The 25,916-nt window shown below is 42.9% G+C and overlaps 1 protein-coding gene across 6 annotated transcripts in view; it reads left to right on the top strand.

The window, feature by feature from the left end:
- Positions 1-25,916, top strand: part of LOC147023669 (disheveled-associated activator of morphogenesis 2-like) — a 232,218-nt gene that overhangs the window by 41,789 nt on the left and 164,513 nt on the right. For all 6 annotated transcript variants that reach the window (XM_085889357.1, XM_085889361.1, XM_085889360.1 and 3 more), the window contains exon 2: positions 16,193-16,422. In XM_085889357.1, the coding sequence (XP_085745483.1) occupies positions 16,231-16,422 (192 nt within the window). In that variant the 5' untranslated portion in view covers positions 16,193-16,230. The remainder of the gene's footprint in view (positions 1-16,192; positions 16,423-25,916) is intronic.

The following is a 25,916-nucleotide window of genomic DNA, read 5'->3' as shown; positions in this document are numbered from 1 at the left end:
CGTGTGCGACAAGGACGAAAGGCCAGATCTGCATCCAGACCAATCAGTGGGATACAAAACGTAAACTGTTCAGCCTCGTGGCGGTATCTAATGAGTGCCGTTCGAGTTCTTTCTGAGGTGGGTGCATTGTCCGCTTGCGCTCGCTCTTTTTTTTTTAATTTTAAAGAAACCGTGTGTTGTTTAGCTGCTAAAAAGTAAGTAGCCCAATCCCAATCCAAATTTCAAATTCGTACCCTGTTCTCTGCTGGAAAGGCAATGGCAAACTACACATTGCACCCAAATACCCAAAGCTGCTTTGGCAGCTTCTAATCTCGAAAAAGCTGGATTCGACGAAATGCATGAGAAAAGTTGATGAGATGTTCCCAAAACGATTCTCTTGACTCGAGTATAGTATGTAGGGTATTGGTCAAACTTTAAAATGTGACATAATTAGGATTTATTATTTGTATTACTGATGTGAGCAATCTGAATTGGCTCCATAATTTTCGATACACTTCCGCTTTACCATCTCCTCATTTTCTCATTGGTGGGACATGCTTTCTAAATCTTATGAGTCCTGAATTATTTATTATTATCATTATTATTATTGGTTCACGAAAAAATATTTTCACGAAAAAAATAAGTGACCACTATATTCGTAATTGTTGTGTGTCGTCTGTCTTCTGTCTGTCTGTCTGTCTGTCTGTCTGTCTGTCTGTCTGTATGTCTGTCTGTCTGTCCCGAGCATAGCTCCGTGGGTTTTTATCCGATCCTGATAAAATTTTGGTAGGAGGTTTATATCATGATCTAGTTGTGTTTTCCTGAGAATGGGCGTGGTGCGCCCATTATGGGCAGAGCCACGCCCCAAAAAGCATCTGTTTTTACGGGGTAGCCGATTTCAATTTGCATCTTCTCCTTGGGGGTTTGTCTAATCTGGCAGGGGTTTCGGTATTTGGTTCGCCCAATGGCACCTGCATAGCCCCACGGAGCTCGATTTTTCATTTTCGTCCCAAGGTCAAGGTCACAAGGTCACAAACTTAGAAAATTGCGAATTTTTACTTAAAAATTATCTTCTCCGAGGGGTTTGTTGAATCTGGCAGGGGTTTTCGGTATTTGGTTAGCCCAATGGCACCTGCATAGCTCCACGGAGCTCGATTTTTCATTTTCGTCACAAGGTCACGAACTTAGAAAATTGCGAATTGTGTTTTTAGGGGGTAGTCAATTTCAATTTGCATCTTCTCCAAGGGGTTTGTCGAATCTGGCAGGGGTTTCGGTATTTGGTTAACCCAATGGCACCTGCATAGCCTCACGGCGCTCGATTTTTCATTTTCGGCCCAAGGTCAAGTTCACAAGGTCACGAACTTAGAAAATTTCGAATTTTGACATAAAAATCATACGACCGCCCAAACTTTGAGAGCTAGGATGCCAATATTTTTTAGGCATAATCTTGAGGTCATTCCCCACCTAAAGTCTCGAAACCATTTTGCTCTATCTCGAACATCTTGCCCTTGGCGCCCCCTTCAAGTTTGTTTTTACGCTGATTTCATCAAAGTATGGATAATAATCCGATGAGTGCGAAATGCCATATAGCCTATATGACATTATATTGTTCTTGGAATGTTCCAGAGGAAGTTTTGCACCAAAGGTCATAATCCTTGACCTTTGACCTTTAAAGTTCACAAAGGTCAAATTTTCAAAGTTGTGGGAATCGAACTGGGTTTTCGACCTTCCTAGACAAACTAACTCCAATAAGCTATAGCACGTATCCTGTTTCCTTATTTTAATGTCCACAACATTGTTTTGTGACCTTTAAAGGTGATGCAAAGGTCAAATTTTCAAAGTTGTGGGAATCGAACTGGGTTTTCGACCTTCCTAGACAAACTAACCCCAATAAGCTATCGCACGTATCCTGTTTCCTTATTTTAATGTCCACAACATTGTTTTGTGACCTTTAAAGGTGATGCAAAGGTCAAATTTTGAAAGTTGTTGAACAAAACCGGGTTTTCGACATTTTGCAGCTAATAACCTGTCACTCGTACCACATCATGTTGATCATTTTTATAACTTGGTCAAACATTATCACATTGTCTCATCATTGACTTCTGAAACAATCTACATCGTCAAATACCACTCATGAACCATCGTCGTCTTCAGACTTGTTATTATTATTGTTTCTTTTAAAGCAGGTTTCAATTTGATGGACATCCATCATGCCATTTCTCACTGGTATTTGCCTGTTTTTGACCTATTGTTCTTAATGGCACTTCATGTCCTGTGACCAGTGCGTACTTGCTCATCAATGTACAGACTATGAGTAATCTTTGTGTTGTGTCGGTCTCTCTGTCTCCACATACAGTGCCTATAGAAACTCTACACCCCCTTTCAAAATTTTCACCTTTTGTTGCCTTGTAGCCTGGAATTAAATTGCATTAAATCAGACTTTTTCCACCTTTATTTAAACATCATAACCCACAACTTCCAAGTGAAAAACAATTTCTACAAATTTCAGAAAATTAATTGAAAATACAAAACAAGAATATCTTGATTGGATAAGTGTCGACCCCCCTTTATAATAGCAATTGTAAATTAGGTCAGGTGTAACCAATCAACTTCAAAATCACACACCAAGTTTGATTTTGAAGGTGATTGGTTACATCACGGGTGATTGAAGGTGATTGGTGATTGGTTGAAGGTGATCAATTGGCCTCCACCTTCGTTAAATTGTCGTGATTCTGATTATTTCAGAATAAAATCAGCTGTTCCTGCAGGTTTCCTCTGCTGGTTAGTGCATTTCACAGCAGACTCAACCATGAGCACCAAGGAGCTTTCAAAAGACCTTTGGGATAAAGTTGTGGAAAGGCACAGATCGGGGGATGGGTATAAAAATATTTTCAAAGGCCTTGAATATCCCTTTGAGCACAGTCATGACAATTATTAAGAAATGGAAGGTGTATGGTACTACTTAGACCCTGCCGAGATCAGGCTGTCTCTCCAAACTGGATGATCAAGCAAGGAGGAGACTGATCAGAGAGGCCACCAAGAAGCCAGTGGTAACTTTGAAGGATCTGCATGGCTTTATGGCAAAGACTGGTCACTGTGTGCATGTAGCAACAACATCCTAAGCACTCCACAAGTCTGGCCTCTACTGTAGGGTGGCAAGAATGAAGCCGTTGCTCAAAAAATCCTACCTTGTGTCCTGTTTTTGGTATGCAAAAAAATAACGCTCTGGAGTTTCTGAAGCCATGTGGGAAAAAGTTTTCTGGTCTGACAAAACCAAGATGGAACTTTTTGGCCTCAATGCAAAATGTTAACATTTGGTGCAAACCCAACAGAGCAGCCAAAGAACACCATCCAGACTGTGAACCGTGGTGGTGACAGCATCATGTTATGGGGATGTTTCTCATCAGCAGGGACTGGGGAACTTGAAAGGATAGAGGGAACAATGAATGGAGCAAAATACAGAAAAATTCTCGAAAAAAAAACCTGCTGCTCTCTGCAAGAAAGCTGAAATTGAGACAGAAGTTCACCGTTCATCATGATAATGACCTGAAGCACACAGTCAAAGCTGCACTAGAGTTGCTAAGGAACAAAAAGATAAATGTCCTTGAGTGGCCCAGTCAGAGCCCTGACCTAAATCCAATTGAAAATCTGTGGCATGACTTGAAGATTGCTGTTCACCGATGCTTCCCATCCAACTTGACAGAGTTTGAGCAAATCTGCAAGGAATAATGGGAGAAAATCCCCAAGTCCAGATGTGCAAAGCTGATACAGACATACCCAAGAAGTCTTGAAGCCAAATCTCTGCCAAAGGTGATCCTCCAAAGTATTGACTTGGTGGTTGAATACTTATTGACGCAAGATATTTCAGCTTTTCATTTTGAATAAATTTGTCAAAAATTCTCAAAACATGTTTTCACTTTGTCATTATGGGGTATTTTGTGTAGATCGGTGACGACAAATTTAAATTCAATTTTCTTTTTAATTCAGCCTGTATAACACAACAAAATGTGACAAAAGTCGAGGAGTGTGAATACTTTTTGAAGGCACGATACATACATACATACATACATACATACATACATACATACATACATACATACATACATACATACGTACACGCATATACATACAAATATGTAGTGGGGTGTAAAAGTATGAGTCGAGGAGAAAATTTATTAATTGAGACGTGATAACAAAATAAATCCTTGTAATTTGAAAGCAAACACACTTCGAAGGGATTTCCATGAACTCTTGAGGATATTATCACAAATACTTTTTACAGCATAATAGGAAAATAAAATAAAATCTATCTTTACATACGATCAATGATGATCAGTATGACCCCCTTTTGCCTTGAGAACTGCCTCAACTCCATTTGGGATTGATTTAATTAACTTATGGATTGTATTTGAGTCAATCTTTTCCCAAGTGTCGTAATGCACTCCAGAGCATAGTCGGACTGCTCACATAAATTCTCTCTTTCTCTCAAATGTGTTCACCCTTCATTTATTCTATAAAGACAAAGTGTCAGCCAATAATAACTATAACTAGCAGGGTGCCCGTCTCCGATGGGCTCGGAGATGTCTCGCCTCAAATGAACAATCTTTTTGGAGTGTGTATTCTTAGAAACGGGAATTCAACGTAAAGTGATGATGTGGACCGTGATGCATGGTACAGGTACATGTTTACTTTTATAGATAATGCCGTTTCGCTTCGAAGGAGAGCTATGATTTGCATACACCGCCAGTTAATGTGACACCGTTTTGTAAACGGTATCATGCACAGCTTCAACATGTTGTCGGCAATGTAAATGTTTGTAAACGTTAAGATACCCTGATTAGCTCCACAAAATCACATCAGAATGCCCCAACTCAGAATTCCATTCCATCGGGACCATACTCTGTGTCTCCTCGGCTATTGCACACAATCCTGGACGGGTCGCCACTCTCCGACACAGGATACCAGCAAGCGGGCGCTCATTTTGCCGACCTCAGAGGATGACAGGCTGAATCAACCCGCTTAGCGCTAATTCAATGGGAAGCAGAGGCTTGAACTCAAGACCCTAATATCTCAAGTCGGCCACCTTACCGTGAAGCCAACATGATTTAAGTGGACTCATACTTTTGCACCGCTCGTACTTCATACTTTTGTACTTACGTGGGTTTCTTATTATTGTTTTATCTTTTTCATAAATCTTGATCTATATCGACAATAAAAAGTGATGTATTTCACCCTTTACTCTGCAACTGCGATAACAATCATGTGGCAATACCTTGTTTGTACGTCGATCGCCTACAGGTCACATTTTTACTCTGATCTTCATGAAACTTCACCCTCCGGTAGAGGTAGTGACAAGCGGGAAGCCTGTTGTTTGAGGTAACTAGGTCAAAAGGTCAAGGTCACACAAATCGTCATTTTTCAATTGATTCACTTCATATCTATGTACATGTCGTATTGTTTTATAAAACTGAAAAACACAGGTGGACAATGAACCCTCGTCGAGGTGATGTCTTGGTCGGCTCTTAGGAGTATGTCTATTAATTACGTTCTGTTTGAACTTGAGTTGGACCGTGAGTACGTTTATTAATTACTTATGATTGGACTTTGACTACGTCTATTAATTACGGACTATTGGAACGTACCTTATTGACATGTCGACCTTTCGAGCCCTTGCACCTTTTGGACCCTTTCTCACCCTTTGGAACCTTTTAAGACCCTTTATACCATCTAAACTTTACATACTTTAGACCCCTTAAAACCTAAAGACCCCAAAGATCCTGTGGAACCTTTTCGACCGCAATAGAACCCTTAGTCCCCTAAAACCCTATAGGCCGCTTCTGTCTGAGGATCTTCTACAATAACACTTGAGGTTCACCAATCTATATCCCCCCCCCCACCCCCACTGGTAAGCCACTTGAGTACCAAGCGAAGAGAGAGCAAGATAGAGTTGATTAATGAAATTCATCTTTCTGTTTTTTTTTTCAGGTTCTACTGATCTTGGTTTTGTGAAATAGAAAAAGTCCCACATGACAAAGAGAAAACGGTGTCCATGGCAACAATTTCACCCCATTATAATTGAATGCAAGCTTAGTGGTTAAGGTGGCCGGCTTATGACCTTAGGGTCCTGAGTTCAAGCCCTTGTCGGCTGTTGGATTAACAGCAGGCCGGGTTGGCTCAGCCTGTCATCCTTCCGAGGTCGGCAAAATGAGTACCGGTGTACTGGGGTGATAACCATTCGGGGTGACCTGCGTCAGAATGGTGGTCCATCCAGGACTACTCCTCGCCAATGAAACCGCCTCGGCAGCCCTATATGTCTTTTATGGCACGAAAGGAATGGTGTTGTAACATTATTATAATCAAATGGGATCTTTTTGTCATTTTATTATTTCCACACCAAATAAATTTTTCAGTCTTTCGGATTGAAACTTCCACAGTTTATTTGTACATATGTGCCGTACATATTATATGTGTTTAAATCTGATCAAAATAGTCAAAGGTCAAGGTCAATGCCATCCAAAACGTGTCAAACACATATTGGGCTGCAGTTAGAAAAGGTATCAACCAAATTTGTTATGCACAATATTCCATCATATAAAATGCTTGATTGGTCAAATTTTACAAATTACACAATTGCTGTTTCCATGGCAACTATTGTTTATTCGGATTTTTGCAAGTATTGTGCTATGCACGACATCTTTCGTCTTTGTTTGTTGGTCTGTCTGTCTGTCTATCTGTGAGCAGGATATCTCAGAACGTTGTGGACGAATTTGGATGGAGTTTTGTGGACAGGTTGGGTGTGTGATGAGGATTAATTGATTTGATTTAGGTGAAGATGCGGATCTCGATACAACACAACAGGCATTTTTTAAGGCCATTTCCCCTGCGACAGCGGGGGTTTGCCTTGTGAGTCCCATGACAATCTTCTCAACTTTGCCCTATTTTCTGCATCTCCCCTTGTTAACCCCCCTACCTCCATTTCTTCTTCCACCACCATTAGCCAAGTCTTTCTCGGTCTTCCCCATCCTCTACAGTACTTCCTTATACATTCATTTCCATCACTCCTCTCACCCAGTCACTTTCATCCTTCCTCAACACAGTGACCCAACCATCTCAACCTGTTTCTCTTCACAACATCCATCACAGGCTCTGGTCCCATCAACTTCCGCAATTCATCATTCGTCTTCCTTTCTCTCAACGATACTCCGCACATCCACCGAACCATTCACATTTCCACCCTTTCCAGCCTTTGTTGCTGCTCTACATTCAGTACCCATGTCTCACTCCCATAAATCATAGGACTTCTCACACATGTACCATACACCTTTCCCTTCAACTTTAACGACACTTCCCTCCTCGTCAGCACGCCACTCAGTTCCTGAAACTTCTTCCATGCGCATCTCACTCCAGCAACCGTCGCCGAGTCTGATCCACCTTCTCCATCAGCGGAAAAAAACTAAGGAATTCTTCACCAATGAGAGATGGGGCCGAAAACGATACACTGTGTAGCATAATATCTAAAAAGTTGTGGATGGGTAAAGACAAAACTTGGTGGATGAGTTGGGGAGGTGACCAGAACACGCCGATTAGATCTTGGTTCAGGTCCAGATGCAGAATCGTCCTATCAACGGGTTACAAAACATAAACCGTTCAGCCTGGCAGAGGTATGTGCTCTACTGAGTGCCGTTCAAGTTATTTAATGAATTGATATACATTTACATTGAATAACATCATTTAAATCAACAAGTTTCAAACTTCTTTTTCTTTTCTTATTCTTTTATGTGTACACGTCGCCCCAGTTAGCGTTGTGGTTGCATGCCTCGAACGTGCAACCCAATGCAAAACCACTTACAGCGAATCCAATTTTCTTCCCATAGGAACCCATGGATAACGGCTAGTTACGCTCCTTGAGACCTAACTCTGAAATATTTTCTCCAATAAAAGATAAGATAACGTGATATACATGTACAGACGGTATTTAAACAACATGTACACTCACGAGAGACGGTTGCGAAGCTTCCTTATGGTGTGGTGGAGTTATGGGGTCAAATGGGAGGTTCATCTTAATCTGCCTCTTAATCTGCAGATGAAACTGTTGGTAAAACTGGATGTGTAGACTCTTGTGGATTCTCTTCCTGCTTCGGTTTGACCTTGAATAATTCATCCAAAGTCTGTTGGACTGACTTTCTTTTCTTCTGCTGATAAGGTCTTTGTAACAGTTGATAGCATCAGCCACCAGCCGAGCAATTTAGGAACTGTGGCCTCTCCTCGGCTCATCCTCGCTGAAAATAGCCATTGTTTCTTTGATAAGCTGAAAATCCTTTGTCATTTATTTTGCTTCTTCAATGAGACCGAGGAACCGATGGATCATTCCAGCGACCAAAACCGATGTAGCAAAACTGTTTACAGGGCGATTCAAAATTGTTTGCTTGGCGCACCACTCAAAATCGGGCCTCGCAATATCACAACTTAAAAGCGGAACGTTGTGACTTGTTGCGAATATTTGTTTCCTACTTGATCAAGGGCGTAAAAGCAAAACGACGTTAACTGGGGTGACATTATACAGGGCTGACCCATGTGATTATATATATATATGTATATATATATATATATATATATATATATATATATATATATATATATATATATATATGTATATGTATATGAGGCCTCGCGAGGAGGAGTGATGTAAGCGACATTTTTTAATGCGATGATGATGATAGGCTCGGATGATAGGGTAAGGGTTAAAATAGTGCTAAATGGCATTAACTCCAAAATGGCCGATGTGGCCCTGACATCACTCCTCGCGGCGCCTCATATGTAGATGTAAAAAATGTGTATATATATATATATATATATATATATATATATATATATATATATATATATATATATATATGTAAATGTAAGCCTGGTGTTGGCGCAGTGGTTAGGGCAGCAGCTTGGGATCCAAAAGGTCCCGAGTTCAAGCCCCGTTCGGCCACTGAATTAATACACCAGGGGGTTGACTCAGCCTGTCATCCTTCCGAGGTCGGCAAAGTGAGTACCAGTATACTGGGCCGGTGTATACCCCGGTTAAAATAGGTGTACCATATCCCTGTGTCATAAGAGGCGACCAGGTTTGCGTCAGAAAGGGCAACCGGTGTAAAACATGTGCCAAATCACTATGCGGATCATACGGATGATCCGCTGTGGCGACCCCTAACGGGAGCAGCCGAAGGAAGAAGAAGAAGAAGAAGAAGATATATATGTAAATGTATATATGTTGTTGTTCGTTTTTCGGCTGCTCCCGTTAGGGGTCGCCACAGCAGATCATCCGTTATGATCCGCATACTGATTTGACACAGGTTTTACGCCAGATGCCCTTCCTGACGCAACCCTGGTCGCCTCTTACGACACAGGGATAAGGATTGGGTTTCGCCATGATTCCGGGCTGCCCTACACCCTCTCATAGCATGGCCCAGCACAGAGCTCCCGTCCTCAAGCAATCCTCCAACCCAAGCCTCCGAGTAGCCGGATTACAGGCGCACGCTACTATGCCCGGTTATATATGTATATGTATGTGTGTATATATATATATATATATATATATATACATACATACATACATACATACATACATACATACATACATACATGTATGTATCGTAAGAGGCGACCAGGGTTGTGTCAGGAAGGGCATCCGGTGTAAAACATGTGCCAAATCTCTATGCGGATCATACGGATGATCCGCTGTGGCGACCCCTAACGGGAGCAGCCGTAAGAAGAAGAAGAAGATATATGTATGTGTATATGTATATGTATGTATATGTATATATATATATATGTATATTTATATATATATATATATATATATGTATATGTATATATGTATATGTATCGGAGCAGCTGGGGCCTGCTCTCGAGAGGGTCTTCCGTCTGTGGTTGAACAGTATAGAATCGCTGCCAACCATAGGTTTTTAGGTTTCTAAACCTATAGTTGGCAGCGAGTGCCCTGGAAGCAGTGGGGGAAAGAGAGTGGCACTTGTATATGTGGAGAATTGCGTTGCTCAGCCAGTGGGTTGCCCAGATAGTTCAGATGGCAGAGCACTGGTATGGTTTGCCAGAGGACCTGGGTTTGCTTCCTGGTCTGGGCCTGTAATTTTTCCACCTATATATTTATGATGACAGTATATATATACATATGTATCCACTGTGCCTGCCCCTATTGTTTACATACCTTTTTGAACAGTCCCACTCTTGTTCTCTTGGCCTTTTCTTTAGCGTATGCTTCTGCATTTCCACATAACTGTAGTTTCCTTCTTTTGCTTTTTGCTTTTTATATGCAGTTGTTTTGTTTTTTTTTTCATCTTGCATACCCTCCCACAATTTCACTTCAATTGCCGGTGTACTCTCCCAGCACATTTTCCATTGGTACAATCCCTCATGTGTGACTTCCTGTTTATTGATTAAAAATGGCTCGTTGAGATGGCAAATTTCATACCGTTTTGAGTCGAGCTCCATCCGCTGTGGCTGTTCGTAAAGAAATGATTTAAACGATTGAGTTGTGTTGTTTACTACATTTCATGTGATTGGTTCCACCGGACGACATTTTGTCCAAAATCCAGGCTGCTTCCTCAAAATCAACGGACGGAGTTTATCGAGAGCGTGGGGGGTACACTTGTACAAATCCCAACAATGGCTCTTCTGCAAATTATTTCAAATAATCATTTCGAATGATGAAAAACTCGTAGATGTTTCCAATATTTGAACCTCAAATGTTTCCTGAATTAATCCTGAGAAGTTGTGCTGATTGTTTTTCATGTCCACAGATGTCATCTGATCGATCCTGCGGTCTTTCATTGAACATTTGTACTTATTACATGAAACGTCCGTGTCCGTACGTGTATAGTGCGTGCCTCGTACTTTTGTGAAAGAGCCTTTTGTTTCCATTAAATCCTTACATCAGTCGACTGTGAGCCGTACACCCGGCTCAAGGATTTGGTGAAAATAAAAACTTGCTTTTGTCAAACGTAGCATTCACTGTTTTTTTTTTTTTTTTTTTTAGTTTTTTTTTTTTACGGGACTTGTATAATGTGGTCAAAAAAAATGTTGCCACGTGTACTTTCCAGTGTTTGAAACTGATACAAAACCTACCTTGTGTTCTTATTATTTCCTCGCCGTGTCAATGAAGTCATTTTTTTATTTTGAGATTGATGTTGAAGCTTTCATCGAGTTATTTTCGTTTTTGTTATTCATTCGGAGATCAAGGCTCATGGACGAGTTTGACAACAGAGGACGAGAAAGGGAGAGACAGACAGACAGACATTTGCACCGACAATGGAGTTGGAGATGAACAGGCATGATGAAGGCCTTGACTTGTTGGAAATTGGACAAAGATTAAATGAGTCGGTGCCTGAAAGGCTGAATCTCTTACACAGTGAGTTGTACTGAGATCTCAATGGAACAATGAAAAGCGATGAAATTGGCACATGGCCACAAGGGTTGCCATCAACTGATGGCACTTGTGCTGAGAAGGCCACATAGTACCCTCGTTCAGCCTAAACGCCGCTTGCTGGTGGGGTCTCTGCCAGCAGCAGCTGCTTCCGTCTTTCCGTTTGCCCTCGTGCTGTATCGCCTGACGGCCACGGGGATGATAAAGCCAACCGCTACATATGCTGCGAGTTAACCATCATGTATGCTTGGAATATGACCGCAATGCAGGTTTCTACATTTGCTATGATGCCGAGTGCATATAATTATTACGAGCTCTTCTGTATTTTCAGATATCCGTCTGTCTGTCTAATCTTCCTAATGGAGAAATCTGTCTGCTTGTCTGTCTACCTACCTTTAAAATAATAATAATAATAATAATAATAATAATAATAATAATAATATATAGAAAACTAGATATATGGATGTTTTATTCCTCGTCTGCCTTTCTTTCTCATTTGATTCTCTGGGATATTTTTTTTTGCTGCTAGAATGTTTTGTATCTTAAACTGTCATGGTACCCGGTAGTCGAACGCATACCCCTGCCAGCCTGAACAGTTTACGTTTTGTATCCCACTGGTCGGCTGGATCTGAACCTGAACCAAAATCGAATCCGCTTGTTCTTGTCACCTCGCCAACTCTTCCACCAAGTTTTGTGATAACTTGTCCCCAACTTTTTGAAATGTGATGATATTTATCATTTTTGGCCTAATCTCTCATTGATGAAGAATCACTTAAAAAAATTGTAGTATCTGGATCTTATCTTCACCAAAATATTGTTACGAATTTACGCCCGCCCGGCGTGCGAACGACCGCGTTAACTAATAGCGGCCGGTTCGCCCACCGAACGAGCAATTCAGTCGTGACTTTCTGGAACAACGCCAGAAACCAGTCACGGGTGGGTCCTTAACCACCCACCACGGTCCAGTCCGTATTCTACCCGCGTGAAATAGGGTCAATCGCCGAATATCGATATACCTAAGTACTCACGCGGGTAACCTACCGAGGAACCGTACCTCGGCGGAGGCATGCTTGGACACGAACCGCTTAAGCGGTCCGTTCCGTTCTGGGATAACCGAGCGGGTATTATCGCCAGACCTCGCCGGACCCGATTCTATTTAACGGTTATTTAAAAACCCACTACTATTCCGAGAAACAACATGGCAGTTCAATAAGGAGAAAATGACACGACGAACGGGGTAACATTCACACAAGCACATTTATTTCTACACACATATACAAACAATCCTGCAGTCATGCAGGTATGCAAACACACGTATACAGTCAACAAAAGCAAAACACGCATGCAGTTGTTTTACGAAGACTGCGGGACGGGGACAAAGACACGGGCAAGGCGAAACACTACAACCGTCTATAAGCAATTATCAATGTACAGTCACTTACACAGTTTTACTTACGGACTCGGTGGCACATCATGCATTCAAAGAAAAACCCCAGGAAAAAGACCCCCCCCCCCAAAGACAAGGGAGTCAGACTGGGCCCGTGGCCCTTTATAACGTCGGGCCTTGGTGACCGAAAGGGCCCCACGAGACCGTTGCAGGTTACCTGCACCCTCGTGGTGCCTTGATGGGGCGAGTCGCGACGTCTCGTCCCCACGGCAGCTAGCGTAACCGCGCCTGAGCTCGGGCCTTCCGCGTGGCCGGCGAGCTCTCTCCGGCTCTCCTCACACGAGCGCGCAGGTTCGCGCGACACCGCTGGCAGAGCTGCGCCTCCAGTCCGCGTCTCCTTCGCGACGCCCGGACTCTCCACCGACTGCCAGCTCCAACGAACGGGTCGCTCCACGGACCGCTTCTCCACAGACGAAGACCACCAAGACTTCCACCCGACTCCTTCCACCAAGACCACGAGAAGAGCAGAGGAGAAAAAGAAAAAGAAGCAGCAGAAGACCGACTTGGCGCTCTGCGTGCCCTTATATTCCCCACGCTCCGCCCTCCGCTTTCGCCCCACCCTCCTTCCAGCTCCTGCGGGAAGCTTCCAGAAGGGAGGCGTTTTCCACTTCCAACCCTCTCGCCCCCCCCCCTCGTGGTGCACGGGGGACGAGGAAATAGTTGCGGTGACCCTGCAGCCGAGGGATATTCATTCCCCCAAAATCAGGCCCCCACCCTACTTCACCTTTGACCTCTGGCTCGAATCGCACCTCCCCCATACCAAAGCGCGGGAAAAGCAGGAGGGAAAATCCGTGCGTCATCGGAATACCTTCTTATTTCCCATGGCGTTATTGGAACCCCTTGTTCCTTTTCCTTGGTAGAGACGGTTTTATAAGCGGAGAGGGTTGCCGCGGGGTTGTGGAGAAGGTGATCGGTAGTGGGCGTAGCGGGGAAGGTGGTTAGGTGATTGGTGTAATTGTGGTTGGCGTTGTGGTTGAGGTGATCAGGATGGCGTGGTTTGTTGAGAGGCACGTGTGGTTGTGTTGGTGGAAGGACGGTGGGTCTGAAGCGGTTGTTTGAGAGCGATGTTGGTGGTGGTGGTCCCAAAATAATGATAGTGAAAGAAAAACGGCTATCTCAAACATCACAGCCCTGTCCACACAGATAAATCCCATTAAACAACGGTGGGGAAATCTTACTGAACACGGACTTATCGGCATAACTAACTAAGGACCTTTTACGGTGTTCTGCGAATTTCCACAGCCGTAACAATATAATCAATTAGTCCCTATAACATGCTGCTATATGATATATCCTTCTCACAGACAGACAGACAGACAGACAGATAGGGGTGAAAACCTAACCTCAGTTCACCTTTGGTGGCGGAGGTAATGACACATGTATGATCTCACAAGCTTTCTTCCTGTGACCGTGCTTTCTGTGTGGAATTTCTCCGATGTAACATTTAGCTTGTTTACACATTCCACATGCAAACGGTAAGCGATTGTCATGGAGGAAGTTTTACAGACTTTGTTTCATCAGTTTATAGAAATGTGAAAACCTAATACTCAGTAGTCATCGCATCATCAAAGGATCATTTTTTTTTAGGCCCAAAGGTTTGCATTTTTTTTTATCATGTGCTGGGGGCCAGTATTTTGATATTCTTAAGGACTGTATTATCAGTTGCATCTTTCAAAGGTTTCCTGGAACTTCGGTGTCTCGTATCTTCGGTGCATACTGCATGCTTCATGATGAACGTTTAATTTGAGGTTTCTGGTCAAAAACCTTTTGAAGGCCTGAAAAAAAAAAAGATTACATGGGTAACATAAGCTGACCAACTGCCTTTTCTCTCCCTTCCCTCTCAAATCCTGATTTATTGAAAGGTAACCAAGTGCTTTGTTTCCATTTTTAAAACTTAAGTTGTCGCCATTGTATCTTAAAACCGTGCCCGGCACCTCATTGCGTTTATTTTCCTTCCATTCTGTGTGCTGCTTTTTCTTCAACATTTCATCATCGTCAGCAATAATGATGATCATCATCAATCGATCAATGTTCCATAGTCTTTACAGAGCATCGGTGCTGGTGAAGTTGTCCCTTCGAAAGGTTATGCTGGGTGGTTTGCCATTGTCTTCCCAGCAGTTGGTCGGGGCAGGATTTTTTTTATTTATTATTTTTAATTTTTTTTATGCGAGATGGTGGCGAGAGCTCTCCTACTCTTTTTGAAAGACACCGTGGGATCTTTAATTTCCTCAAACAACTAGTTCCGGCAGCCGGTCCTCTGGATTAGCGTCAGTCCGAGGGACTGCGTACAAAATGATGCATCGACTTGTCTCCAACACATCAGGAAGACGGTTTGTATCTGCGACGAGATTTGAACCCACACCAGATCTTTTAAGGACAGCATTGTGTGAGCCGGCAATGTCCCACAATGCCTCAGATAAAGGTTTCTGTTGCATGTTTATCACAATGAGGGCACTTTCTGGGAAGGAGTTAAATGTTCCGGTCGGTGCAGGCTCCCTCGAGGCCCAGTTGAGAGTGCTAAGCATTTAAAATATTTTCAAAAAATATGTTTTTGTCGGTTATCACTTGTCAGAGACTTGCATTGCTCGGCGATCAGTTGTCCGATGTTGTTATATCTATATCTATATCCAGCCGTGCAAATCCTGTTGCTTTTCGCCACATGGCTAATTTGATTTCGGATGCACTATTGTTTTTGATGATCCGTTCATAAAACGTCGGTTATGAGCGAACTTGTTCGTGTTCCCATTGTACGCCGTTCCACCGAGCCTTTCTCCAAAACCTGGCACGCGCGCTCGTTTTCTGCAACACCAAAAGCTTGCTCTTTGACAAGCTTGGCTCGAGTTTGCACTCTGGCACGTTTCAAGAAGCGCCATGCCTCTTAGCCACCATGAACCTCGTAAAAACGTACACTTGTCAAAATCCTCTCGGCGCAAGGCAGCTATTTGTTTGAAACGTGAAAGCTGGATTTTCATTCTGATCCCAGCATTCTGCATTTCATGGTGTGACTGAACATTGAACCTGGATGAGACAATGGTGTGACTGCAGAATATCTGAACACTATCATTTGTGAGCTGTACAGACTAATGGGTCAAACCATTCGCTGTATTCATCACCTGCATTGTGCAATGGAAGCAAATGTGGCATTCGCCGTGCACATGCAGACACGAGATTCGTCCGACAATTTGCTGTGACTTAAGAGGTTAACATTTTATTTAAATTCTTATCTGTAACAACTTGTTCTTTCCATTTTTAACCATGCCTTTTCAATTAATTAATGGTTCTTCCAATTTGTCAACCGTGACCGATGTTTCCTTATTTGCTGGATGTGAGTGCAGATGCTATGAACAATTCCCGCTGAAGGGTTTCAAGCACAATGATGGCGCCGCGCAAGCGCAGCCGAGGCCTGTGGTGCTTTCTGTGCTGCTTCGAGAGCTGCCAGCGGACTGAGTCACCTCAGATCACGCACGGTCTACAACTGGATCAGGTCGCTTCGATACATCCCCTCGAGGCCTCCCTACCGATGCCTTCGGCGGAGGAGCTGGACGCGCGCTTCACCGAGCTCGTGGTAAGCCTCTCGCCGGTCGGTCAGGCTGTTTTGTGCTGGCGGGGTAATTTTGATGTCTCGCTTTATTTGTTCTTCATGATTGTAGATCGATTGTGAAATGTTTCTGTTCCTGCGATCTATCGTGAAAACGAGCAGCGCATCTAATCCCGCACGTCTGTCAGTGCGGTTGCAATGTTCTGCGTCTTCGCAATGCTTTTTTGGGGCATCAAATTGACATCGCATTTTGCTCTCGGTGTGACGTGCTCGAAGTGTTATTCACATGTTCTGAGTGAATGGCTTTTCCTTTAATTCAGTGGTGCAAGGGGTGATCAGTAAGTCTGTGGCCTGATGTAATAAAGTCAGTGATTGACCTTGAAAGAACTCTTCTGCATTTAGACATTTAAGAACGATGTTAACTTTTTAACTGAGTGATCGCCTTTAGTTTGGTTTTGTTTCGATTGCTCAACTCTGATCGACAGATGTTTTTGTTATGCAAACAATTATGTTGTATGTGGAACTCTCAGTTGTTATGGCATGGCAGAGTTGTGATTTCCGTGTTGTATTTTGTCCCTTCAAGTGATGGAGTATGTGGAATGTGTAATGGGTGTTGCATGTGGACCTGGAGCTAACAATAATTATTATACATGTTTGAGCTGTGGTGGAGGTGGAACTAACAACTTATTAGTTACGTGGAGTGAACATTTGGGTTTAAAAAAAGAGAAAAAGAAAAATTAATCTTGAGAGCACGAAATAAAAGTGCAGTTACAGCCTAAAGGCAAAACTTCACTTGTGCAAATCAGTTGCACATCGGGTATAAGGTTTAGACTTTCGGCCATAGATTAGTTACACTTTGGCCAAAGTTTAGTGCTTTTCTAACTTAAAACAACTAAATGAAGGTTGCAAGAACTCACACGACACTGAAATAGACAAATAGCTAAATGTTGAAGCAGCCAAATCAGCTTCTTCACTTGCTTAGGCCAAAGGAAACCGGTACACGATTGAATGGTCTCGCCCAACTGAAAAATGTCAAATAAGCTCTTGGTAATTATTAACCCTGTAAGTGTTTATAACTGGACAAAACAAATGTCCTTCAGATTTGTTTCATGATCCTCGTTCCGCAGGAGGTACTGTCGAAGTTTTCATTTTTTGGGTATACTGTTTTGGGGTTCCTCATCTATTATGTAGTACCAGTATAATATACAGGATCAGGATCCTTTGGGACCATACTCTGTACAGAGCGTCGATGCTGCCAAAGCGGTCTCCTCGGCTATTGGGCACAATCCTGGAGGGGTCACCACTCCGACGGAGGATATTCTTACGGCTCAATCAACCCAGCAAGCTGGTACTCATTTTGCCGACCTTAGAAGGATGACAGGCTGAGTCAACCCCACCAGGTATTGATTCAACGGAAAAGTAGGATTTGAACTCAGGATTCGAGGATCCCAAGCCCACCACCCTAACCATTACGCCAACACTAGGCATATCAGGATCCTTGATCGATTGGTATATCGCTCCAGTATAATATGCAGTATCGGGATTATTGATCGATTATATTGTTAAGGACTCAGGATTCGAGGCTTGCCACGAAGGGAAGTGATTTGATCCCTCTTGAACGACCAGTCCTGATGCCGCTGTCACAGATAACTCCGCACACCGGCAGGTTGCCAATGAAATATGAATGCTGATTGGCACAGCCAATCCGGGCAGGGTTAGACTATTCATGTGATAACTTACCTGTTGATGGCTGAGTCAATTAGGGTCACGTGCCCTCGATGCATGATTGCGTTAAACTTACCATATCAGGTGCAGCCGAGCGGAGCTGCCAAGTACGCACCGGCTAATAAAGTAGACTGTTGGGGTAGAACTTCCCGGCGTTCTTGCAGAGAGAGAAAGAGAGAATTGCAGAGAGAGAGAGACAGACAGACAGACAGACAGACAGACAGACAGACAGACAGACAGACAGACAGACAGACAGACTAATGTGCGGACCATGCTGGACCACTGAAGGAAAAGATGAAATGGGCTGGGTACATTTATAACAAGCAATTTATTATAAGCAAGGGTGAGGAAAGTTATGTGGCACAGTGAAAGGTTTATTCACAGGTATGTACAGCTCAGGGGAAAGGAAGGAATTGTGGGTTCAGCAAAAGAAATGCAATTATGTACAAGAAGAAGGAGGACATGGAACAGAATTAACCCAATAATTACTTTTCCAAACTTATTTTGTTACACATAATAGGCACCATGAGACACACACACCCGAGGAAGCTGGAGAGTTCAGAAAGAGGAGAAGCAGTTGAGGTGTAGGTGACCTTGTTGTACCTGGCGCAGTCGATGGACATAGGCAACCCAGTCGCTTAGGAGTGGGGAGGGGGGGTGGGGGAGAGGGAAGAAAATGGGGGTGTCTACGGTGCATGAGTGGGAGGTGCAAAAATGTGGTGCAGCATGATACAAGAGGAAGTGCGAGAGGTGCGAATCGGTAATGCTCTTTTCATGGACGAGACACAGATGGAGAAAATATGCGTGAGAGGTAGCTTAACGGGGCACATGTCAGAAAATCTGTATGTGTTTGATTAACGAAGATGACTGTGGAATGCTGTGGAATCCGAGCGTCGATGACCCGGCAATGCTCGCTCCACCCTGCTTGGTTACCCTGCCTTCTCAGGTCGGATGACGCTCGGCTCGGCAAAGGCTCTGGACAAAGGACTAAAGACACCTACCGACCGACTCAAAGACTGATTTGCTCTCTCTTTATAGAGCCAGAAAGCAGATCAAAAGACCCTGTAGGCGATTCCGAGCTCCCCCATTGGCGCATAGACGTCACCCCAAGTCGTAGCCACACCCCGCCAGGCTCCAGAGCCAAAAATGGCTTCAGTTACTCTTCAGCCTGGCTACGCGACAGAGCTCCGTAATTTACATTGGCCGAGGGTTTTCGGAAGCGCCCTCCGGCCATGAACGTGCGCTGAACTCTGTTTGAGTGTTGCAATTTAGCGAAACACCAGGGCCATCCAAGCGTCATTGAACGAGCCCAAGCATATATTTGCGCTTCTAGTTACACGCCAAAATACCCTGGTTCATAATGTCCTTCATTCCCCGGCATTCCAGACACTGTGGTGAGCGTCCATGAAGCTAACTGTGGTTGGGGCGGTTTGTAGCTGTTGTGAGGTAGAGGAAGCACTATGGTGTTTGTGGGGAAGGTGTTGAAGCGTCGGGAGCGGTTTCGATGGTTTTGGTGAGGAGACTGAAGCGGATGAGGTGATTGTGGCGAGGAGCTCGAGCATAGGTTGTTGTGGGGAAATTTGGGAGGCATCATGAGAATTATGGTGAAACTGGTGAGGATCTGAGATGAGGCGTCGATTGGTTTCTGGCACAGGTATGCAAATGAGCTGTGTTGCTGCGCCTACTTGATGCTCCGCACTTCTGCGTTTCTGCCTGATGTACAGCATGCGTGAAGGGGGTTGTGTGTGAAATAAAGGAGATTGAAAGAGATGAATGAATAAGGGGTTCTAGAGCTCACTGAAAGCCCTAGCACACAATGCATCTTGTCCCATTTACCCAGTATACATGTGGAAGAGCTAACTAAATGAATACTAATGAAGTAACTGTCTCGGGATCGCTATATGTTGGGTGCTATTGCCTCGGAGGAGTGCTGGCTTCTCAGAACCTCAACAATATATTAGTAGTATAATATACAGTATGCGGATTATTGATCGATTCTATCATAACGTGTAATGTTCAGTTTCAGAATTCTTTATTGATTAATTATATAGAACCAGTATAGTATACAGCATTGGGATTCTTGATTGATTATACAGTATCAGTTTAATATACAGTAGCAGGATTCTTGGTCATTTATATAGTACAAGTATAATATTCAGTATCGGGATTCTTGGTCATTTATATAGTACTTGTATGATATTCCATAGCAGGATTCTTGGTCATTTATGTAGGACTCGTATAATATACAGTATCGGAATTCTTGGTCAATTATATAGGACTGGTATAATATACAGTATTGGGATTCTTGGTCGATTTTTAGTTCTAGTATAATATACAGGAATGGAATTATTGATCAAATATATAGTACTAGTATTATATACAGTATCAGGATTCTTGGTCAATTATATCGTACTAGTATTATATACAGTATTGGGATTCTTGGTCGATTACATAGTACTCGTATAATATACAGTAGCCGAATTCTTGGTCGATGATATAATACTCGTATAATATACATTAGCGGGATTCTTGGTCATTTGGACAGTACTTGTATAATATACAGTAGCGGGATTCTTGGTCAGTTATATAGTACCAGTACAACATACAGTATCAGGATTCCTGGTATATTGTATTGTTGCGTGCCGGTGGGGTCGGGTGAGAAGACCGCTAGGTGGGGGTTATGTCGATTCCCACCAGCCTTTCCGGAATTCTAGGCCGTCGCTCATGGATAATTCCGTGACATGGTGAGTCGCTTAAATGACCGTGGACGCCAAGAACTGAACCGCGTGACCTAGGGTCCTCCCGTCTATGGAATCGGGTTACCTAATTAACCACGTGGTTTAATTACCGGGGAACCACGCCCTCGGTACGCCTTGTCTGAACCGGATCACTCTACCGGATAAGATCAGTTTTCCGGATCGGCTCCAGCCGAGCGACACTGCCAAGGACGTACCGGCAAGAAGGAACGGATCGTTGGGATAAAGACCCGGCTAAATTTAGATTCGAGCCACGCTAGACCAATGGGGGAAAAGACAAAGGCAAGCTGGGAACATTCCTAATGACAATTATTTCTTAACAGCAAGTGAGGAAAAGTATGTGGTACGACAAAGATTTATTGGGTATGTAACGCAGGGATAGAGGAGAGAGGTGTGGGGTGTGACAATAATACAAGCAACTTACTAAAGCAGACACAGTGCAGACTTGACGCGAGATTAATAACAGTAACCACAATAATGTTCTTCTACACTCTCCAGGCTTACTTAACAGACAGGCGCCAGCACACTCAGACACACACACAGAAAAAGAAACCCCAATGAAAAGGGACTTTTGCAGCCAGGGAGGGAGGGGAGTTGAGGTTATAGCTTTCGGTACCTGGGTGTTTCAGGGGAGGGATGCTCCGTGGTGCGGTACCCGACAATAGTCGCGTTGTTCTGGCCACAGCCACACGTGTGGAGATCGTGTTCTGAAGGAGGAGCTTGAGTGGGGAAGGGTGGAGCAGCAGGCGGGACTAGGTAGGTGGAGTCTAGAAGCAGGAGGCGAGATCGACGCCGTGTGGATGGAGACAAGGAACAGGAGGCAGGCCGGCGAGACGTGGGCAGAGTCGAGAAGCAGGAACACTCCGCGTGAAAAACACCCACACCGAACACAACACACACACTTCTCTCACGGAGGACTTCTCTGTGTTTTATGGAGCTTGGGGGAGGGGCCATGCCGAATCCGACGTCATCGCCCGAGTCGGCGCTCTGACTGGCCCCGACCCCTCACGTGGTCCCCCGGCCCGGGCCAGGTTTCGGGCAGACGCCGGTACAGCCCGCCCACCTGGGTGCTAAAGCGTGCGTGACTCGTCGCACATGTCTAGTTTTGGGTAGATGGTGGTGCATGCTTATGGAAGATGAGACGAGGGGCGAGCAGGCAGAGGGTACTGTGGGTTGTCGTGGAAGCTCAAAGCGCAAGTCCAGCACAAAGTGCACGTAGTAGATTTTGCCTCAGAGAAGAAAAAGAGTGGGGATGAAAAAGGAAAAAATGATTTAGTAACCTAACAATATGACCATCGCAACGCACTCCCTTGCTTTACCACTAAACAAAAGGAAGGGGTCTATCGACACGTATATTAATGGCATAACTGTCTTGGGGCACCGATCTGTTATATGCATGCGGTTCCGAGAACCGCAACAATATATTAATGGTATCATAGATAGTATCAGGATTCTTTGTCAATTATATAGTACTTGTATAATAGCGAACGCAGTGAGCTTCATACTTAACGCGTGCACGTGAGAGAATAGGAAACAACAACAACACAATACCCCTGGCTATTTGGAATCCGTGTCGTGAACTATGACCTTTTGCTTCCGGTTGTTGTTAAACGCTGTGCGGTGTATAAACACGATTGGGTTTTATTTATATCTTGTGAATATTACTTAACGCGTGCACATGAGAGAATAGGAAACAACAAAACAACACAATACCCTGGCAATTGTGAATCCGTGTCGTTGCCTATGACCTTTTTCTTCCGGTTGTTGTTAAACGCTGTGCGGTGTATAAACACGATTGGGTTTTATTTCTATCCTGTGAATATTAATTAACGCGTGCACATGAGAGAATAGGAAACAACAAAACAACACAATACCCTGGCAATTGTGAATCCGTGTCGTTGCCTATGACCCTTTTGCTTCCGTTTTTGTTTTGTTTCTCTTTTTTTTTTTGTTTCCGGTTTTTATCATGGGGAATGATGCATGCCGGGAGATAAAGGCATCGTCGGAGACATGAAATACCCAAATAATATCAGACATGGTGTATATTTCCTCCACTGATTTTAATAAATATATCTCCCGCATCATCAAAAAATAATTTTTAATCGTGATTTACTTTATTTGATCGCTGATCCCGAATCCAGGCCGAAGTAACCAGAAAATGCGTATTCAGTTGTGAACAAGTTATGGGTAAAGTCAGAAGCGAATGTAAGAAGAATTCTACATTCGCTTCTAGTATTAATTTTTTTAGATGAGATCCTGTTCTCGGCGATGTAGTTGTTGTTGTGAAGGTAATGTTGAGGTAATATTTATTTTTGCAGATGAGATCCTGTTCTCGGCGGTGTTGTTGTTGTTGTGAAGGTAATGTTGAGGTAATATTTATTTTTGCAGATGAGATCCTGTTCTAGGCAGTGTAGTTGTCGTTGTGAAGGTAATGTTGAGGTAATATTTATTTTTTCATAGCAAAAAGATTGTTTAATTTGATATATTTAAGAAGCGAATGTCAGAAGAATTCTACGTTCGCTTCTCGGCTTTGCCTATTCCATATTATACAGTATCGGTATTCTTGGTCGATTATATTGTAATAGTATAATCTACAGTATCAGGATTATTGGGTCAGTTATATAATACGAGTATAATATACAGTATTGGGATTCTTGGTCATTTATATAGTACTAGTATAAAATACAGTATCGGGATTCTTGGTAATTTATATAGTCCGAGTATAATATACAGTATCGGGATTCTTGGTCATTTATATAGTATGAGTATAAAAGATCAGTATCGGGATTCTTGGTCAATTATGTAGGACTAGTATAATATAGAGTGTTGGGATTCTTGGTCAATTATATAGTACTAGTATAATATACAGTGTTGTGATTCTTGGTCGATTTTTAGTACTAGTATAATATACAGCAATGGGATTATTGATGAAATATATAGTACTAGAATTATATACAGTATTGGGATTCTTGGTCATTTATATAGTCCGAGTATAATATACAGTATCGGGATTCTTGGTCATTTATATAGTACGAGTATAATATACAGTATCGGGATTCTTGGTAATTTATATAGTCCGAGTATAATATACAGTATCGGGATTCTTGGTCATTTATATAGTCCTAGTATAATATACAGTATTGGCATTCTTGGTAAATTATATAGTACTAGTATAATATACAGTATCGGGATTCTTGGTCAATTATATAGTACTAGTATAATATACAGTATTGGGATTCTTGGTCAATTATATAGTACTAGTATAATATACAGTATTGGGATTCTTGGTCGATTTTTAGTACTAGTATAATATACAGTAATGGGATTATTGATGAAATATATAGTACTCGAATTATATACAGTATCGGGATTCTTGGTCAATTATATAGTACTAGTATAATATACAGAATTGGGATTCTTGGTACCTTGGTATTCTTGGTACAATAATCTTGATACCAATCAATAATTCAGTCGCAGTATAATTGTACAGTATCGGGATTCCTCATCGATTGCACTGTTGCAGTGTAATATTCAATGAAAGCACATGTCGATCCTCAATTCTACGCACATGGATCACATAAAACCAGCCAAGCTGATCTATTAGCTGGTGAATTGCAGGTCGTGTTTCACTTTCGATTTCTGAGATTCGGACATTGTGGTTGCATTGAATCACACAAATGAAATTGGAATCGGAACATCATTGTTGGATGTTGACCTGAAGGCTAGTTTTAAATTTACTTTCTGTTGAGGATCAATGTCGGACAAACAACTAACTTTTCTGAATGCAGAGAGTGGAAATCTCATACAGCACGGTTTTAAAGATCGACCTCTAAATTAGAATACCATGCTTCAGAATTTTACTCACACACGTGAAGTTTTGTTTTAAGATTATGATTATTTTTCAGGTTGATATGTTGATAATCGAAATATAACATTCTGATATAAAAAAATGTTTTTTGTTTTTTTATACATGGTCTAGGCTCATGGAAGAGCCGAGGACACAACAGATCAAGACACAACATAACAAAGAGATCAGCAGGAGAAAGGGGAAACACCAATAGCAGGAGAAAGGGAGGCTATCATGATGTACTGTACTGTAGTTGATATAATGCAGATTCGTAAATACAATATCTGGTGAATTAAAACAATGGCCTGACTAGCAGAACCTTGGAGTAAAAGGAGGAAACGCCCAAACAGGTACTTTATAAGTTAGGTACATTTAAAGTAATTGCCTTAATGTGCACCTGAACTGCATTATGTTGATGAAAGTTTGTTTTCTACAATTTCCAGTGCTCAGCATCTGTACCACCCTAAAATAGATGGCTTTGAAGCTTGGATTTTGTTCTTTTTTTTTTCTTTTAAACCTCTGCCATCGAAGGTGGTGGACGGAGGTTGTTTTCACCTCTGTCTATCTGTTTGTTTGTCTGTGAACACGATATTCTCAAAAGGTTGCGCATGGAGTCGGACAAAATTTGGTGATGAGGTTGGGTGTCACCAGGGTAAAATTATGAGATTTTGATCCAGATTCGATAATTTTTCAAGTAATCCTTCAGCATTGAGTGATAGAGCCAAAAACGACATATGAGGCCCCGCGAGGAGGAGTGATGGAAGCGACATTTTTTAATGATATTGTTGTGAATTTGAGCCCGCCGGCGTGCGGACAGCCACGCAACTCGGATCGCGGCACGTCGCCCACCGGGCGGACAATTCAGTCGTGACCCTCTGGGAACTATTGCCCAGAGCCAGTCACGGGTGGGCCTTTCAACCTCACCACAATCGTGCCAATCGGCCATCCGCGTAGGATAGGGTTGTTCGCCAAACTCGACCTACCTAAGTACCCACGCGGATGGTAAACCGGGCGATCGTACGTCGCCGCAGGTCGACTCCGGACACGAGCCGCTTGGGCGGCCCGTTCCGAAATATCGAGATAACCGAGCGGTGTTATCGTCGACCTTGACGGTTCAAATTATTTACCAGGCGTTTTGCACCCACTACGAACCCTTTACGTGAAGCAGGATGGAGAGTCAATAAAGAAAAGAC

The sequence above is a fragment of the Eptatretus burgeri genome, chromosome 7 (genome assembly GCF_056783735.1).
Source record: "Eptatretus burgeri isolate ZD-2024b chromosome 7, Ebu_testis_v1, whole genome shotgun sequence".
NCBI lineage: Eukaryota > Metazoa > Chordata > Myxini > Myxiniformes > Myxinidae > Eptatretus > Eptatretus burgeri.
Note: the sequence above shows the minus strand (reverse complement) of the source record. Positions and strands in the feature narration are given on the sequence as shown.